Below are 19,921 nucleotides of genomic sequence, written 5' to 3' on the forward strand. Positions count from 1 at the left end.
GGAAATGGGCTTAATCGCCTCCTTCTGTGCTGTAAAATTCTGGGATTCTATGAATCCTGAAGGAGCAAGATACTCTTTAAAAATAAAATGAGTTAACGGTTACAACATCCACCAACTCCCCACTGATTGTGAATCAGTTCCCCATTGCTCAGTGCAGCCCCAAATCCCACAGTTTCACTGGTAGCTGTAAATCTTTCCAACGAGGAGAGGGGGGAGGAGGGGGATGGTCAGTAAATAGCAATCACAAACCAGAGTTCTGGCCCCTCGCATACCCCACAAGCCAGGAGGAAGTGAGTTTGAGTGTAATGGCCCCGCCACTATCCCGGATCTGCTAACAGGGGATTACAACTGGAGCCTCCCTGGCCTGTATAACTCCATCACACCAGCTGGTGCAGAGCCATAGCACCCATGCAAACTTATCTCAGGGGAAACTAAAATCAGGTGTTTATATAAAACCTTGTGTATGGCACCCTGGATTAAATCCTTTCTCTAATGGGGAGGGGGTAAATTCAGTTCCCCCCATCCCCTCTCTATGGGCCCAAGTTTCCACATGATTTGCGCCTGATTTTTTAGGAGCAACTGGTGGAGAACGGACTATCTTAGAAATCGCAATTCTCCACATTTTTTTTTCTGCAGTTCTAGTGAGGTAGAACAGTTCTACTTTGGAACAGAATTTTTTCTTCAAAAGGGGACGGGTCCGGCCACTGACGCCTGATTTCAAAGTTTCCACAGTGAAAACGTACTCCAAACTAAAGTAGAATGGAGCAAGTGAAGATTTTTGTAGAACTGAAAAAACCTGTTCTACACATTAAAAAATCAGGCGCAGGTTACAAATTAGGCGTCCAGAACGAGGTGGGGGGGGGGGGGGGGGGGGGAAGGGAAGTCATTAAATTCTACAATCAATCCTTATTTATACTTCTACAAATATTATGCAAATAAATCCAACCCGAATAAACATTTATAATCAAAGAAAAGATTAAATAAACCATCTTCCTACCTGTGTGAAAGTGCTTCAGCCATCGTTCATTCCCGCGGGGGGTGGGGAAGGAAACCGCCGTTTGTTGCCGTGGAGGGGAGGGAGGGGAAGGAGACAGCGGTTTGTTGCCGCCGCGGAGGGGAAGGAGACAGCGGTTTGTTGCCGCGGAGGGGAGGAAGGGGGAGGAAACCGCCGTTTGTTGCCGTGGAGGGGAGGGAGGGGAAGGAGACAGCGGTTTGTTGCCGCCGCGGAGGGGAGGGAGGGGAAGGAGACAGCGGTTTGTTGCCGTAGAGGGGAGGGAGGGGGAGGAAACCGCCGTTTGTTGCCGTGGAGGGTGGGGAGGGGAAGGAGACAGTGAGAAGGGTAGCCTCAGTGCTTTTATTAAAAAATGTTCAAAAATTAAACAGCTACAAAGAACTACAAAAATGGCCGAGTGCCAATGTTTCCTTCACACTGCGCATGCGCGAACGCTCCAACGCACACGCGCAGCGTTGCCAGCAGGAAAAAAACTCATTTAAATAGTACCCGCCCCCTCCCACTTACAAAATCGGCGCGAGTGTAGGCTCCGCCCCCCTGGGCGCCGCGCCAAACAGACAAGGAGCTGCAAAGCGCTCGAGAATAGTGCAGTTTTTTTCTGGCGCCGTTTTAGGCACGAAAAACGGGCGCCCAGCTCGGAGGGGCGCCCGTTTTTTATCCTGTGGAAACTTGGGCCCTATAATTCTACCACAATTACTTGTATTCGACTGGGAAGAAGACATTTTTAGTTCTCTAGTATCTCCTCCCTATACGACAAAAGCAATTTTACACAGCACAATGTTAAATGCACATCCAGAGCAAACAGAAATAAGCTGTGGTGAGGAATACACAGGTTGATTGCGCATTTAGAGAATCTCTGGCCTCTGCACAAACCGATTTGCATTAAACATTATATTCACATGCAACAACAAATATGTTAAAACTTACGTTCTGTAACATTCCCGCATCGCACCACGGCCGAAGGGCTGAAAGGGAAACGTGAATGTCTTCACTTGTGCAGTGTGTGTGTATGCAAGTGTTTTTCATTAGATTTAACAATCCTATTTTAAAACCCTGTAATTACTTCACTGGTTCAGTGACCCGCTGAGGTGGACATCAGGGAATGATGCTGGAATCGGCGGTTCTGTGCTGGGTTTGATTCGGCCTGATTTCCAGTCATGTAGTCAGTCCAAACACAGGTGACAATTCGAGGCAGCAGCCAGACTCGAGGGTTTCGCGTGACCTGGCAAAGTCCACTTCATTGGGGCACTGAACAAAAGAATTAACTACAAACTTTTAAAATGCCATTCTTAGATCGTTTTTTTCTTCAAAAGAAAAAAACACACACTTCAGAGTTATTGCTCAACATCCACAACATTCATTTATCTCAAGGTGGAACTTTTCCATTCTATAGAAACTCACAGAATAAGATTCTCCACACAGTGAGCTCCCAACTTTAGCAGCGTTGCTGTGCAAGGTCCCAGCATGGAGCGGGCACTTCCCGACAGTGAGTGAAAGGCATGCGGCCACATCACAGAGGCCCCAGCATGGAGCGGGCGCTTCCCGACAGTGAGTGAAAGGCACGTGGCCACATCACAGAGGCCCCAGCATGGAGCGGGTGCTTCCCGACAGTGAGTGAAAGGCACGCGGCCACATCACAGAGGCCCCAGCATGGAGCGGGCGCTTCCCGACAGTGAATGAAAGGCACGCGGCCACATCACAGAGGCCCCAGCATGGAGCGGGTGCTTCCCGACAGTGAGTGAAAGGCACGTGGCCACATCACAGAGGCCCCAGCATGGAGCGGGTGCTTCCCGACAGTGAGTGAAAGGCACGTGGCCACATCACAGAGGTCCCAGCATGGAACGGGCGCTTCCCGACAGTGAGTGAAAGGCACGTGGCCACATCACAGAGGTCCCAGCATGGAACGGGCGCTTCCCGACAGTGAGTGAAAGGCACGTGGCCACATCACAGGTTACTTCTCACTGGGCTCAGAGAGGCTAGCAACAGACCAGCATTGACCTCGGCCTCGAACTCCAGCAGGTCGGATTGTTGATGGTATGTGGACTGGGAGATTCAAGGAGGAAAAGAATACTCCCCCCACAAATTCGAACAAACGATACAGCATAATAAAACTGCCCTGATACATTTCCTCCTGCTGCGCACAATGATTCTTGACATTCCATCCCCAATTCACTACCATGGGAAGTTGTTCTTTTATAAAATGACACACACGGGAGCTCTCTAAGTCACAGTGCAGCATTGGTTCACAGATTTGGAAGACATGGGTTCTATTTTTACCATTCCCCATGTGCAAGCTCAAAGCTCAGAAAGGATAGTTGGAGGGTGGGGAGTATAGGCAAGGTCTGCAATCACATCACAACACTCCCTCCCGCACACCAGCTAGCTCAATGGGTTGGGTAGTTATAGGACAGGCCTGGGAGCAGGTAGATGCTGGTAATGGTGCAGCTCAAGAGAGCTGGCATCTACCTGCTCCCAGCACCTTTCATGACCTCAGGATGTCCCACAGTGCTTTATGGTTAATTAAGTACTTTTGAAGCGCAGTCATGGTTGAAATGTAGGGAAACACGGCAGTCAATTTGTGTACAGTAAGGTCCCATAATGATATAATGAGTGGTTAATCTGTTTTTTTTTAGTGATGTTGGTTGAGGGATAAATATTGGCTGGGCACCGGGGCAAATTCCCCTGTTCTTCTTCAAAATAGTGCCCTGGGATCTTATACATCCACCTGAGGGCAGACAGGGCCTCAGTTTAACATCTCATCTGAAAGACGCACCTCTGACAGTGCAGCACTCCGTCAGCACTGCAGAGGTGTCTCCCTTTATGTGCGCAAGTCTCTGCAGTGGGCTTTAACGACTTTCCGACTCAGAGACGAGAATGCTACCACTGAGCAAAAGCTGAGAAAAGAAACAAATGCATGTCCCAGTTACGCAGGTTGCTTGGCAGGGTATCAAGACGTGTGTTCTGTACTTGATGGAGTTTACCAGGTTCAGGAAGAGGCCAGGACCTTCTGCACAGCAGATCAATTCAACTTATATAACCTCCAGCTCAAAAGTGGCAATGGGCTGGGGTCGTCTTTCTTGCCTATATGCCGACTGGAGTGATGCTAGCGGGGTAAAACGGGCAAGAAAATACCTGAGCAGCAAGATCTGAAACAACAGGTGATGTCTGAAATAGTCTAAAAACCTAACATTTTGCAATATTGGTGATATTACCTGTTTTGCCATTTTCATTAATACTTCGTCTTCTACCCATTTTCCTGAAATAGCATTGTACCTATTAACACAGAAAATCAAGGCGAGAATTATTTGAATCATTCATAATTTCTCCATACCCACCTGCCCCCTCACTTGCCCTACAGGTGCCCCCTCCACCACACTGCAGGGATGGGGGGGGGGCATCACTGGTCCGTTAGTGGCCAGAACAGGGCAGGAGTTAAGATAAGGTCAGCTGTTCCTCCCTTGAGAAAGCTCACTTCCTTTTCAGGTCAAGTGAATTGAACTGGCCCAATTGGGACCAGCAAACCCAAAAGAAAATACAAAGGAAACTTGCATTTCTATAGCGCCTTTCACGATCTCAGCAAAGCGCTTTACAGCTAATTAAGTAATTTTAACTTGTCACTCTGTAATGCAGGATAACCAAATCAGCCCTTGGACTTGGCGCTTCTGGTTAGCTGTAAAGCTCAACAACTGGAGCCTCTCTGTGTTGCTTAAAGTGGCTCTATTAAAGAATCTAATCATTGTAACTCTTTATATATCTTTGACACGGCAGTGCTGGTCACCCAGGTTCCACGGTGCTGGCCACTCCCATAATCGGACCCCACGTTCCCTACACTGAGGGGTCACCCGCACTATCCAATAGCTCGTAATATGATAGCGTAAATTGAACAAATGGATCTTTGCTCTTTTATGGTTTCTCTGGACAGGATGCCCAGTAGGGTGACCCTTGATGCGTTCCCTGTCCAGGGATTGGCCAGCAGAGCTGCCAATTAAACCAGCTAGTGGTTTCTGAAAATGAGATTCCTACCAGCCAGCCCCATGTTGTGTAAGCAGAACACAGTTTCTCCCACCAAAATATGTAGGAATACCCACTGGAAGCGTTTGAAACAAGACAACAAATTACCTATTGTCCCAGACTGCTGTGGGTAACAGTTTCAAAGACTCAATCCCACCCGTCTGCCTCTCTCTGTCAAGGTGACAGAAAGAATGCTGGACACTTGAGAATGTAAAAATCCTGAACCCAAGTTGATATCAGGAACATATCATGGCTTAAACCAAATTTCTAGGTCAAATAGCCAATAATCCTCAGCCATGGAAGTGCTGATGGATGCGGTTAATAGGCAGATATCTGGGAACAACCAGTCTGCTTACAATAACCAGCAAATGCTGTGGGGAACAGGGAGGGTAAAATTACAGGAGAAAATATATACCTTGATTTGAGAAATATTTTTATGCTGCAGCTTCATAAGAACATAAGAAATAGGAGCAGGAGTAGGCCACCTGGCCCCTCGAGCCTGCTCCGCCATTCAATATCATGGCTGATCTGATCATGGGCTCAGCTCCACTTCCCTGCCCGCTCCCCATAACTCTTGATTCCCCTATAGTTTAAAAATCTGTCTATCTCCACCTAAATATATTCAATGACCCAGCCTCCATATTGCTCTGGGGCAGAGAATTCCAAAGATTCACGACCCTCAGAGAAGAAATTCCTCCTCATCTCTGTTTTAAAAGGGCGACCCTTTATTCCGAAACTATGTCCCTTAGTTCTAGATTTCCCCACGAGAGGAAACATCCTCTCTGCATCTACCCTGTCAAGCCCCCTCAGAATCTTGTGTGTTTCAATAAGATCACCTCTCATTCTTCTAAACCCTCAGTGGTTCAATGGTTAAAGCCTGGTGTGGCTCAGCCATACAGATCAGAAGATCCGAGTTATGAACATTAATCGTGTTAAGTTAGCGGATCTCAGTTTAGCCAGCAGTTGGAGTGCTACAATTGGCTCGCGTGTCTCTGGACTGGAGAGGACATGCTGCCAGGGTTCCCAATGCTGATTACTATTCAGTGACTTCCAGCTGGAAAGGCCACGTGTTGGACGTCAGGCGAGAATAGGATCAGTTCTGTCAAGAACGTGCTGACTGTCCAGGCACAAACATATGGTCATTTGGGTATATTACCAGACAAAATAAAGTCATTGACCTTACGGGAACATTAAAGCATAAGATTTAGGAGCAGGAGTCGTCCATTCGGCCCCTCAAGCCTGCTCCGCCATTCAATAAGATCATGGCTGATCTGATCTTCTACCTCAACTCCACTTTCTTGCACTGTCCCCATATCCCTCGATCCCCTTAACATTCAAAAAGCTATAGATCGCTGTCTTGAATATACTCAAAGACTGAGCCTCCACAGCTCTCTGGGGTAGAGAATTCCAAAGATTCACCACCATCTGAGTGAAGAAGTTTCTCCTCATCTCAGTCCTAAATGGCCGACCCGACCCCTTATTCTGAGACTGTGAGCCCTGGTTCTAGATTCCCCAGCCAGGGGGAAACATCCTCTCTGCATCTACCCTGTCGAGCTCTAAGAATTTTGTATGTTTCAATGAAATCGGCAGTCGTTCTTCTAAACTCTAGAGAATATAGACCTAGTCTACTCAATCTCTCCTCATCGGGAAAAAGGGAGTTTGTAATCACGAACTTCCAGCAAAATCCTGCCCCTCCCAAAAACATCTCAGTATCACTTGCAGACTATAGTTACAGCCCAAGATAGTAACAGCTGCTACAGGATGAAATGGTTAACCCCCCCACCCACTCAAATCCACCCTCCACAGCACGATATACTGCCAGACCAACTTGCTGCTAAATTTTGCATACAATTACCCACTGCTCCAAGAAGCTTGGCTGCGCAGCACAGCCTATAACATCCATGAGGGGAGTGGGAATAGTGAGATTACCTTTTTGTCAACCAGATCAACAGACTGTTACCTTCCCACAATAAAAAGTTTTAAAGCATTTTATAACTATGCCTGCTGGAACTTCTATTTCCAGTGGAAACTGGTTGGTCTATTTTTGGCTTATGAATAGGAAAAGAATTGTTAACAGTCTGAACAGCAGCCACGTGCAACAGTCTGCAACTGATCTCATTGGCTCTATTGTGGTGTTTTGTAATAACAATGTGCTGGCATTATTCATAAAAGCACAAAGTAATCAGTAGATGCTTTTATTACAGGGTGTACCCTCAGATATGAATACAAACTGCAGAGTTGCAAGTTAGACTAAGCTGTCAAACAGCCAAGTTCAGTAACAAATCTAGAACATATTGTACAGCTTTGCAACAGTCAATCAGTGTTATTGATGCTTGCTTGTAATATCACTATTTAAAGGCTGCCCTCGTTATGCAAGATTTTTCAGTCCTGTTTTAATCAGCAAAGCATGTTTTGAAACAGAAGAATTCAATTATATTGAAATACAAAACATGAAATAAAAATAAATCTTTTAGCTGAAATTCCTTTAACGGTTCAGTGTATAATATTTATGAAGCTTATAGTTAAATTCTAGTAGAAGCATTCTTTCTCTCCTGAAGACATCATGGCCTTGAATAGGGTGCAGAGATTTACTACAATGGTTCCAGGGATGAGGGACTTCAGTGACGTGCAGAGTACTGGAGAAGCTGGGGTTGTTCTCCTTAGAGCAGAGAATATTAAGGAGAGATTTAATAGAGGTGTTCAGTTATGAGGAGTTTTGAAGGAGTAAATAAAGAGAAGCAAGAGGTCGGTAACCAGAGGACACAGATTTAAAACAATTAACAAAAAAGCCACAGGGGGATGAGAATTTTTTTTTTTAAACGCAGCGAGTTATGATGATCTGGAATGCACCGGCTGAAAGGCTGGTGGAAGCATATTCAGTTGTAACTTCCAAAAGGGAATTGAATCTCTACTTAAAAAGGAAAAGTTTGCAGGGCTTTGGGGAAAGAGCAGGGGAGGTGGGACTAATTGGATAGCTCTTTCAGAGAGCTGGCACAGGCACGATGGGCCAAATGGTATCTTTCTATGCTGTATGATTCTGTGATGGCTATGACCCATCCTGGGATATAGTTCCACAGGCACCAGCTGCCTTCGGGTACCTTGACCCAAGTGACCATTCTTCATGGGAGAGCCTAGACAGTGAGCGCTGGCAGGTGACAGAGAGGTGGAGGCCACCACAACTCAGCCCATTGCTCAGCTTAGCACTGGTCACTGGATAGTGATCAGAAAATCCTGCCCAATGTATCCTCTCCCTCACTAGGGCACTAAGGGCAACATAAGAACATAATAGGAGCAGGAGTAGGCCATTCGGCCCCTCGAGCCTGCTCCGCCATTCAATAAGATCATGGCTGATCTGATCTTGGCCTCAACTCCACTTCCCTGCCCGCTTCCCATAACCCTTCATTCCCTTATCGCTCAAAAATCTGTCTATCTCCGCCTTAAATATATTCAATGACCCAGCCTCCACAGCTGTCTGGGCAGAGAATTCCAAAGATTCATGACCCGCTGAGAAGAAAAAATTCCTCTTCATCTCCGTTTTAAATGGGCAGCCCCTTATTCTGAAACTATGCCCCTTAGTTCTAGATTCCCCCTTGAGGGGAAACATCCTCTCTGCATCGACCCTGTCAAGTCCCCTCAGAATCGTATGTTTCAATAAGATCACCTCTCATTCTTCTAAACTCTAATGAGTACAGGCCCAACCTGCTGAACCTTTCTTCATGTCAATCCCTTCATCTCAGGAATCAACCTTGTGAACCTTCTCTGAACTGTCTCCAATGCAAGTATATCCCTCCTTAAATAAGGAGACCAAAACTGTACGCAGTACTCCAGGTGTGGTCTCACCAATGCCCTCTGTACAGTTGTAGTAGGACTTCCCTACTTTTATACTCCATCCCCCTTGCAATAAAGGCCAACACTCCATTTGCCGTCCTAATTACTTGCTGTACCTGCATCCTGGGATATAGTTCCACAGGCACCAGCTGCCTTTGGGTACCTTGACCCAAGTGACCATTCTTCATGCGCGAGCCTAGACAGTGAGCGCTGGCAGGTGACAGAGAGGTGGAGGCCACCACAGCTCAGCCCAATGCTGGCCTCACCCACCTCCACTTACCAGCACTGGTCACTGATCAGAAAATCCTGCCCAATGTATCCTCCCCCTCGCTAGGGCACTAAGGACAACTGTAGCATCCCAACTGTTGGCCTGATGGAGGTCAGCTACCTCTGCACAGACTTGCACACTTCCTGGTCTGCATGACTTTGCACCACAAAAACATTTGCACCACACCAACAGTGCATTTCCCCACTAAGCCATGAGTAGCTTGTGCAAACATTTGTAAGTTAGTGAGATGACACATACTGCTTACAGACCTCACTCAAACAAGTAGCAGAAATAGGTCTACCCACGTGCGTTTTTGAAAGGAACCTGATTAAGGGGAAACGCTTCCTAAGTTTGGTTGACATCTGGTCAAACCACTTGAGGAGAGAAGCTTGTGATCTCAGACAGTACCACAACATTAATCCTCCTCTATTGAAAATAGCACAGGGTGCCAGGAAGAACCAAGCCTTTGCCCTTGGTACAGGAAAAGGTTTCAACACTTTTGTTGCTTTATTTCAGTAGACTCTGGCAGTGCAGTGAATTTATGTTTGACACTTTCTAATGACAGCATTTAGAATAATGCTTAAACAGACTTCAGCTTCAACCGATCCCAACTCTGCTGCTCTCAATCATGTGTACTGCGTGTTAAGCTCGGTTTCTCACAAAGAATCAGTTTTTTTTTTTTAAACACACTGAGGCCACATTTCAGACTCACAGAAACCAAAAGATGGAATTAAAGCAACAAAAGATATCGACCTGTAACGAGTTGCTGACTCGGTCTCAATTTCTTCCAGATGGAACTCTGCCCAAGGATCAGGCATGTGTTTGGCTTTTTCCACTGCATGTTTCCAAGCATCCTGCAAAACAAACGAAACAGCTCAGTTTCCTTATCCAAGCTCTGGCGCCAATACTGCATTTCATTTATAAAACGTATTCCATATAGGCTACTGTGGTTAGAGCACTTTCACAATTCGTAAACCAGTGATCCATTATCACAAGCATGTGGTGGCAGCCTCCCCAGCCTGTTACTGCAATGGTACAAAATTATGTGGTACAAGGATTCCTTTAATTAAAGAGGGCAAGGTCCAATAATAACAGGTATTGAAGGGAGAGTGTACGGTCATGAATATTCATAGCCATGTATTTACAGTATACACACGTTTCCTGTTCAGTTGCAGTGCAGGGAGAAACTTCAAATTGGATTTGGGAAGATCAGTAAGTAAACAAAAATGTTACAATATTTCAGCCTGCTCCAAACTGAATGTCAGAATTCACATTATAAAGCATGATATTAGTTAAAATAGTGAAGATTAGTGTCTGGATAATTGTTTCACTGATTACTCCTGTATTTTAAGAATAATAAAGAAAAACTCTAAACTCCTGAGAAATAAATCGAGGTTATTTTAGCATAAAAGGAACGGTACCGATGGATGTGGATTCACCTCATTTTATCACAGATGTTTATGGGCAGCAAAAAAGTGTCGATATTTTTCTGATACTGCGTATGCCTGCCATGTCAAATCATTTTATCCATTCACCCAGTCATGAAAATAAGTACAACTGACCAGTCAGTAATCTGCCAGAGTCCACTTCCACTCCAGTAAAAACTCCTTTTCAAATGCAGAACTGAAAAAATGTCAACAGAACCAGCACACTGTTGCTGACAAAGCCGGTTCACTCAACCAAGGTTGAGCAAGCTTCTGGTGTGTTGTTTTCATGCAGTGAGCATTCAGGTACATGCCTAAGTTAGATGCAATATTTGCTTTCACACACTAGTTTGCATCACAGCTGATTTTTATCACAATAGAGCACTATGTAAGCAGCCAAGTCCGGAGTCAAACTTACTGATCCTCCATCTTAACTCTGTTTTTTACTCCCTGTAATCTATGCACCTGTGAACTCCTGATAGAACGTGTTCTCACATTGAACAGCTACTCCTTTGACTCCAGTCACTTCCTCCAAATAAATGGTGTTGCTATGCACCTGGAGGGAGCAGCGTGCGGTGGCCCAGCCCAGAAATCGGTGCGATCCCGGCCTGCAAGACATCAGCAGGCCGGGACCATTGGAGGGAGCAGCGTGTGGCGGTATACCACTGCAGGGAGCAGCGCGTGCTGCTGCAGGAGGGCGACGGCTACAAAGCCAGGTCGCTGATTGCAGTGCGGGCAGGCACAGCAGGAGGGGCGAAGGAGCGGCAAGAGTTTGTAGAGGGAAGTGACCGGGGCCCAGGAGAGGCTCGAGTTTGGGGCTCAGAAGAGGCGAGGGCCCAGAGGCAGCACGGGCCAGCCCACACTGCGATATGTGCGTGCACTAGGTCCGTGCAGCAGAGCAGGTCTCCAGTCGTCTTGGGTAACCCTTGCCACTGGACCAAGACCTAGCTCTGTCAAGCCCGTGTGATGGCTGGTGTGCAACAGCCACCACACCGTAAAAAAAATCCACGCACAAGCATCTTCCACCCATCAAAATGTAGTTCGGGATCCGGAATATTAGGTCCTTCATTGAAACATCTGTGAACTCATCCCTTTTTAGCGTGGGAGCAAGTCATCCTCGCTTCGAGGGGCTGCCTATGATGATGGGACCCCGTATGGGTCCTTGCCAATGTTCACAGGTTTGTGGAGCTGTTGCCCTGTGAGTGGCTTAGCCAGTCACGTGATCTTCACAAGACTCAATAAAACCCCAGATAATTGAGTTCAGATTCTCCACGAGGCATGCAGTTGTGAGCCTGGTGAATGAACTGGTAGTGTTCAGTTTGATTATTACACCTTTGCTAATAAACCAGCTTGTTCTTTACAGCAAATGTGTAGCTGTGAATTTTAAGCAAAGAACACATGAAGCAAATACACGACACTCCCCTTGTCCAGTTTCTTCCCACCTACATCTCCCAACACCCTCCACCACTGACAGTTTCCAACTTCGTGGCCATAACCGTCTCCAGGGACGTCTAATCCCTCTACACCCCCATCCGGACAGTCGGAGGGCGTTCTACTTCTTCCTCGAGCAGAGGCCCAACCAGTCCCCATCCCCCCACCACCCTCCTCTGCCTGGCTGAACTTGTTCTCACATTGAACAGCTACTCCTTTGACTCCACTCACTTTCTCCAAATAAAGGGTGTTGCTATGGGAACCCGTATGGGTCCTAGCCACTGTTCCCTCTAATTGTCATTTTAGGTGTGCGGTCCCTTTAAATGTGCTGCATGCACCATAGCTTTTCCAGCCTTACAGCTGGTGAGTGGCCTGCATGGGACCTCATGATCTCTAGCTTGGGGAATGATGGTCCTAGCTATGCCTGCCTTTTCATGGGATATGTGGAACATTCTTTGTTCCAGTCCTACTCCCACACCTCTTTTTCCGGTACATTGATGACTGTATTGGTGCCGATTCCTGCTCTCGCCCCGAACTGGAAAATTTAATCAACTTTGCTTCTAGGGGAATCAAGGGGTATGGTGAGAAAGCAGGAATGGGGTACTGAAGTTGCATGTTCAGCCATGAACTCATTGAATGCTAGAAGGGCCGAATGGCCTACTCCTGCACCTATTTTCTATGTTTCTATGTTTCTAATTTCCACCTGTCCCTCGCCTTCACATGTTCATCTCCGACTTTTCCCTTCCCTTCCTCAACTTCTGTCTCCATTTCTGGAGAAAAGCCATCGTCCAACATCCACTATAAGCCCACTGCCTCCCACAGCTACCTGGACTACACTTCCTCCCACCCCGCATCCTGCAAGGTCTCCATTCCATTCTCCCAGTTTCTCCGGCTCCGTCGCATCTGTTCTGGCGATGCCACCTTTCATATCAATACTTTCGATAGGTCTTCCTTTTTCCTCAACCGAGGATTCCCCTCCGCCGTAGTTAACATGGCCCTCGACCGTGTCCTTTCTATTTCCCACACTTCTGCTCTCACCTCTTCCCCTCCCTCCCAGAACGACAACAGGGTTCCCCTTGTCCTCACCTTTCACCCCACCAGCCTCCACATTCAACGGATCATCCTCCACCATTTCCGCCACCTCCAGCATGATCCCATCACCAATCACATCCTCCCCTCCTCTCAGCGTTCTGAAGGGACTGCTCCCTCTCAGACACCCTGGTCCATTCCGCAGTCACCCCCAGCACCCCCTCCCCTTCCCACGGCACCTTCCCGTGCACACGCAGGAGATGCAATACCTGCCCTTTTACCCTCTCGCTTCCCACTGTCCAGGGCCCCAAATATTCCTTCCAGGTGAAACAGCGATTTACTTGTACTTCTTTCAATTTAGTATACTGTATTCGCTGCTCACAATGTGGTCTCCTCTACATTGGGGAGACCAAACGCAGATTGGGTGACCGCTTTGCGGAACACCTCCGTTCAGTCCATAAGCGTGACCCCGAGTTTTCGGTCACCTGTCATTTTAATTCCCCGCTCCACTCCCACCCTGACCTCTCTGTCCTCGGTCTCCTACACTGTTACAATGAAGCTCAACGCAAGCTCGAGGAACAGCACCTCATCTTTCTATTAGGCACTTTACAGCCTTCCGATCTCAACATCGAGTTCAACAATTTCAGACCATAACCTCTGCCCCTATCTTTTCAGGTGCTAGCTGTTGTTGCTGATTCTGCCATTCTCATTTACACCCTATCTAGAGTCATCTTTTGTTCCTTTACTTGTCCTGCCTTCCACCCTATCACAGACCTTCCCCTTTGTTCTTTCCTCCCCTGCCCCCTTTCCCTGCCCCTACACTTGCTTAAAAACCTGTTACATCACTAACCTTTTCCAGTTCTGATGGAAGGCCATCGACCTGAAACGTTAACTCTGTTTCTCCCTCCACAGATGCTGCCTGACCTGCTGAGTGTTTCCAGCATTTACATAGAAAATAGGTGCAGGAGTAGGCCATTCGGCCCTTCGAGCCTGCACCACCATTCAAGATCATGGCTGATCATTCCCTCAGTACCCCTTTCCTGCTTTCTCTCCATACCTCTTGATCCCTTTAGCCGTAAGGGCCATATCTAACTCCCTCGTGAATATATCCAATGAACTGGCATCAACAACTCTCTGCGGCAGGGAATTCCACAGGTTAACAACTCTCCGAGTGAAGACGTTTTTATTACTGATCCATCTTCTGGTCAGTTTCTTTTAAGGCCACGATACATAAATTGCAATAAATGTTGAAGCTTAGAATTTGCAAACACAAAAGGACTGATTCTGCAAATCCTGCACATGTGGATTTAGCGTCCAAAGCACAAACCTTTTTGTGACACATGATATACTTAAGGGAACTCTTTCACTTTCCAAGCTGATTTACACTGCACTTTAGGTCAACCCGACACCAAGCAACATGGTTTTATGCAGAAAATGCCACTTTCAAAAGTGATCAGGTAATCATTCAAATGGCAACTGTAAGGGCATTTGTTGAAGTTTATAATTGTTGAGACTGTAGACTGCATTTATATCCCTCATATCTATTGCACTGTCAAGTTATGATTTTTGGAAGATTTTTCAACAATTTTTGTTTTCCAGTTGTTGCAATTGTAAAACCAGTCCATTTTCACTTGGAATTTTGCTTGAACAGTTTCTGCTCAGTTCAAGCTCTAATGTCACAGAAAAGTAGCTTGCCAATCTCGAATATTAAACAGTGGAAGAAATTTAAAATGCGTCAATACGTGATTCAATTTTTGGGATTACAAGGATGCACTGGAAAATGTGACTGAAAGATTTTGTTGTTGTTGGAATCTGTACATAGAATGTGACTTAAGTTAGGATAATTTGACACGAACAGGAAGCATTATGGGTGAATGCCTTGAGGGTGGCTACGGTTACAATAAGAACATAAGAAATAGGTGTCGGCCATTTGGCTCCTCGAGCCTGCTCTGCCATTCAATAAGATCATGGCTGATTTGATCTTGGGCTCAACTCCAGTTCCCTGCCCGCTCCCCATAACCCTTTACTCCCTTATCGTTCAAAAATCTGTCTATCTCCACCTTAAATATATTCAATGACCCAGCCTCCACAGCTCTCTGGGATAGAGAATTCCAAAGATTCACGACCCTCAGAGAAGAAATTCCTCCTCATCTCCGTTTTAAATGAGCGACTCCTTATTCTGAAACTATGCCCCCTAGTTCTAGATTCCCCATGAGGGGAAAGACCCTCTCTGCATTTACCCTGTCAGGCCCCCTCAGAATCTAAACTCCAATGCGATATCTCCAATAGGACATCTTTGCTTGAAAGATCAACAATGAGTTCTGTGAGAAAACAGGCTCGAGGGTGGTCTCGGAGCGAGAAACTGTAACCATCCGAAACAGAACAAGAGCAGCAAAGACAACATTTGAGGAGGTAGAAACAGGAGAAGACATAACTGTTTCTGGTTAATTATAATGTAGCCGAAATCAAAGAAAAGAAAGAAAGAAAGCCTTGCATTTCTATAGCACCTTTCACAACCAAAGCACGTCACAGCCAATGAAGTAAGTTTCTGAAGTGGAGTCACTGCAATAATGTAGGAAATGTTGCAGCCAATTTGTGCACAGCAAACTCCCACAAACTGTAATGAAATAAATGGGCAGATAATCCGTTTTAGTGATAGTGTTTGACGGATAAATAATGGCCAAGACACAGGGCAGAACTCCACTGTTCTCTTTTGAATAGCGCCGTGGGATCTTTTATGACCAACTGAGAAGGCAGATGGGATCTCAGTTTAACATCTCATCTAGAAGACGGCACCGCCGACAATGCAGCACTCCCTCAGTACTGCACTGAAGTGTTGGTTTAGATTATGTGCTCAAATTCTGGAGTGGGACTCGAGACCTTCTGAGTCAAAGGCAAGAGTGCTACCACTGAGCTGCAGAATGAGCGAGAAAGACCAAGAACCAGAGACAAGAATCAGGAGGACCCAGGAAAGGGGTGACGTGAGTGAAAGCAACAAAAGGAGGGCGAGGGAAACAGTCAGAGCAGCAGATGGCATGGGACAGGTTGTGTGAAACAGAGGCCCCAAGAGGCACCTTGTCAGCCTCAGGCAATTACAGTCAATAGCGGGGATAAAACTCTATCAGTAGCACCTGGAAGCATAAAAGGAGGCAACTAATGGAGGTTTGATTGCACTGGAGTGAGATTTTAGGGGGTTGTGTGGTCTTCCATTGGATTTGACCCCCTTGTTCTAACTGCTTGCATGTGTTCTTGCGTGCCTGCAACCTGCATCACAATGCAGAACAACAAGCAGACACATTGAACCAAGTCCACATTAATTACAGCCCTACCTGCGCCGTAAACTCAAGTCTATGTCCCACGAATCAACTTACAACAGGTTTGCAGGGGAGAGCAGTGCCACAGCAAAAGTGATAGCAATATAAATGGGAGTGTTGGGTAGAGGAGTGCATCTCTCCTCAGTGGTCTGATCCTTAAGGGTCTGAACAGCAACTCAGTGGGCAGGAGTGCACATAACTGCAGGTGGTTCATCGAGTGGCTCTGCCACACAGCTCAGCAATGTGCTGCTGGGATGGCTGACCTGTTTGGACCTACCTCCGACGATGGGGAGCCTCTGCATCTGACACGGGAACGTGACAAATGTAATTCCGTAGCACGCACGGTTGTTCTGACTTTGCAGAATCTGCTCTGCGATATAAACAGGGTGAACTGGACAATATCACAGGACTGTTATTAGATATAAAGAGATTATTAAATCCCTCAATTACCAGCTGTAAAACATTGCTGTGTGCAGCACAACTTCATGTAAACTCCTCTGCATCACTCTTTCAAACGGCAAAGGTTAAATGGAACTGCATTTCTGCCCCCGTGTTTGACTGGATTAATACAGCCTAATACAAGCTCATGGTCTACAGGACTGTAGTAATACCCGCCCTCCTGTATGGCTCAGAGACATGGACCATATACAGTAGACACCTCAAGTCGCTGGAGAAATACCACCAACGATGTCTCCACAAGATCCTGCAAATCTTCTGGGAGGACAGACACATCAACGTTAGCGTCCTCGATCAGGCCAACATTCCCAGCATCGAAGCACTGACCACACTCGACCAGCTCCAATGGGCGGGCCACGTTGTTCACATGCCTGACACAAGACTCCCAGAGCAAGCGCTCTACTCGGAACTACTACACGGCAGGCGAGCCCGATGTGGGCAGAGGAAACGTTACAAGGGCACCCTCAAAGCCTCCCTGATAAAGTGCAACATCCCCACCGACACCTGGGAGTCCCTGGCCAAAGACAGCCCTAAGTGGAGGAAGTGCATCCGGGAGGGCGCTGAGCACCTCGAGTCTCAAGGCGCCGAGAGCATGCAGAAATTAAGCGCAGGCAGCGGAAAGAGCGTGCGGCAAACCAGTCCCACCCACCCCTTCCCTCAACGACTACCTGTCCCACCTGTGACAGGGACTGTGGTTCTCGTGTTGGACTGTTCAGCCATTTAAGGACTCATTTTTAGAGTGGTAGCAAGTCGTCCTCGATTCCGAGGGACTGCCTATGATGATGATGACGACAGCCTGGGAACTATACTCAGTGCACCCTGTCCTGCTGCATAATGGGGCTTTTAAAAAAAAACGCGGAAACCATCCTGTGCTATCGACTCCGGCTCTCAGTGTACATACACAGGGGTCCCGAAGCTCATTCACTTCAGGTTATTATTCCTTGGTTTTCTTCCCAGCCTTTCCTGAATGCACCGACTAACTGCAGTACACATCCACTGGCTGCCGTGCACAGCTCGGTCTTTATGTATGAGCCTCAGCAGCATGGCATCCACAGAGGGTGCATCATCATCGAACCTTCCTTCTGTTCTTTACTCAATGTCTATATAAGTACTTTCTGGCTGGGCAGGAGAGAGGGAGGAGAAACTGGATAATGATCAGGAATAGGAACATTGCCCTGAAATTAAAGACAGGGGCCTCTTCAAAATAATGGTTCTCTGATTTGAATTTGAGGACAGTTAATAACCTGCCACTCCCAGCAGTGTTTGGTCAATGTTGTTTGTGTTTAAACAGTCAGACTGAAGGCAAAGCCAGAGCTGGCTTCAGCTGTGTTTTGGAGCTGTGGTGCTCTCTGTGTCACTGGCATGCTCTCAAATAAAGTACAGCACATTCTTCACATAAACACCGATGTACTATTCGACTGTATTTGTGACCCTTGTCTGTACTTTGTGTGAAGTGAGCAGTTCACTCTCATAATGTACAGTACAGCCAGAGTTCCTGCTCGTTGACCACACCCAAAATACACATGGTAAATAGAGGCATTGGACAGCGTCTAACAAATTATTTAACCACTGCAGTTACAAGGTAGGAAAACAGTTGTTGTTACGATTAAGATTTTTTTTAAATTGACAAACCACATGCAAGAACTAGTGACAGATATGCCAAGCTTGGAATTCAAATCATAAGGGTCATAGAAATTTACAGCACCGGAAGACAACAACAACTTGCATTTATATAGCACCTTTAATGTAGTAAAACAGCCAAGGTGCTTCACAGGAGCGTTATCAAACAACATTTGACACAGAGCCACATAAGGAGATATTAGGACAGGTGACGAGATAGGCTTTAAGGAGCATCTTAAAGGAAGGAGAGTGAACTAGAGAGGTGTGGAGAGTTAAGACTGTGGAGGGAAGGTAAGGCTTGAGGGAGGCAAGGAGTTCTACAGTGTTGAGATTCAGGAAAAAATGAGGCAACGAGAGGAGTCTCGGTTCGAACACGGCGAGAGCGAACAGCAGAATTAAATGATGAATTACGAAGACATGCAGGGAACCAGACACCGCAATATAAATAGAGCTGGGACAGGACGTGGAAGTTCAGAATACATAATGGAATGGTTACATATATAGGACCTACCCGACCGTGGTCAGTTAATGAGCCAAACTTAGGAGGGGTCTGGTGATTCTGAAGAATACATGAAAGATAATTTAGAAATACAAAAATTTACAAAAGGGAAATACAGGCGATTTTTATTTGAAACAAAAGCATTGCCTGTCAGATTTATCTTTAGCTTAGTTACAGTATTTCATTATGTTTCTGATTATCAGAGAGTCCCCATCTATATTTTTAGTTCATCCAGTCAACCACCAATAAAAGATTATTCTTGTTTATAAATGAGGCAAGGCCCCAACAGTTAACTGATTGTTTACTGCACAAAATGCTATGATTTGGTCAAATTATTTATCAGAGCTCATACTTTTTAAATTAATCAATAACACTTAGGGCCCAACATTGCCCAACCCCTTTTTTCTGCGCACTGACCTGAAGTGCAGCGACTTTGCGCGCTGGAAAGGGCGCCAGAAAAAAGGGGCCCCATCGTGCCGCTCTTCGGAGTCCCTGGAGTCGTGTCGTGGCGTGCAGACTGAGGGGGGGGGGGCGGAGCAACAGCCCAGCGCAGAAAGCACTGCCGGCAGCTGCGCACATGCTCAGTGAAGTCTGCGCACATGCTCCTCACCCTACCAGCGCGTCCTGTGGACTGTGAACAGGACCCGATGCTCGCAGCCCCTATCCCCGGCCGAAGGGACGACCGATCTCGCCGCACTCTATCCCCGGCCGAGTGGCCTCCCGCACCGGCCGGCCCGCTGAGTTCACGGGCAGGTAAGGATTTTGCTTTTATTTTTTATTCGAGGCTGTGCTTGTATGGCTGTGCTTGGAACTTTTGATTGGGGGCTGGGGGGAAGGAGGAGAGTTTGGGGGGGGGGGGGGGAGCAGGAGGAGAGTTTGGGGGGGGAGGAGGAGGAGAGTTTGGGGGAGGGGGGGAGGAGGAGGAGAGTTTGTGGGGGGGGGAGGAGGAGGAGAGTTTGGGGGGAGAGGAGGAGGAGAGATTGGGGGGGGGAAGAGGAAAGAGTTTGGAGGGGGGAGGTGGGTTTGGGG

The 19,921-nt window shown here is 46.9% G+C and overlaps 1 protein-coding gene across 8 annotated transcripts in view; it reads right to left on the bottom strand.

Annotated features, from left to right (window-relative positions):
- eef2k (eukaryotic elongation factor 2 kinase) overlaps positions 1 to 19,921 on the bottom strand; it is a 99,697-nt gene that overhangs the window by 41,088 nt on the left and 38,688 nt on the right. For 7 of the 8 annotated variants that reach the window (XM_070900791.1, XM_070900797.1, XM_070900790.1 and 4 more), the window contains 4 exons: positions 18,905 to 18,952; positions 9,873 to 9,973; positions 4,225 to 4,285; positions 1,940 to 1,977 (listed from right to left, as the gene is read on the bottom strand). In XM_070900791.1, coding sequence (XP_070756892.1) covers positions 1,940 to 1,977; positions 4,225 to 4,285; positions 9,873 to 9,973; positions 18,905 to 18,952 — 248 coding nt within the window. The remainder of the gene's footprint in view (positions 1 to 1,939; positions 1,978 to 4,224; positions 4,286 to 9,872; positions 9,974 to 18,904; positions 18,953 to 19,921) is intronic. The other variant, XM_070900796.1, reaches the window with a different exon arrangement.

This window comes from Pristiophorus japonicus, chromosome 15 (genome assembly GCF_044704955.1).
Source record: "Pristiophorus japonicus isolate sPriJap1 chromosome 15, sPriJap1.hap1, whole genome shotgun sequence".
NCBI classification, from domain to species: domain Eukaryota; kingdom Metazoa; phylum Chordata; class Chondrichthyes; family Pristiophoridae; genus Pristiophorus; species Pristiophorus japonicus.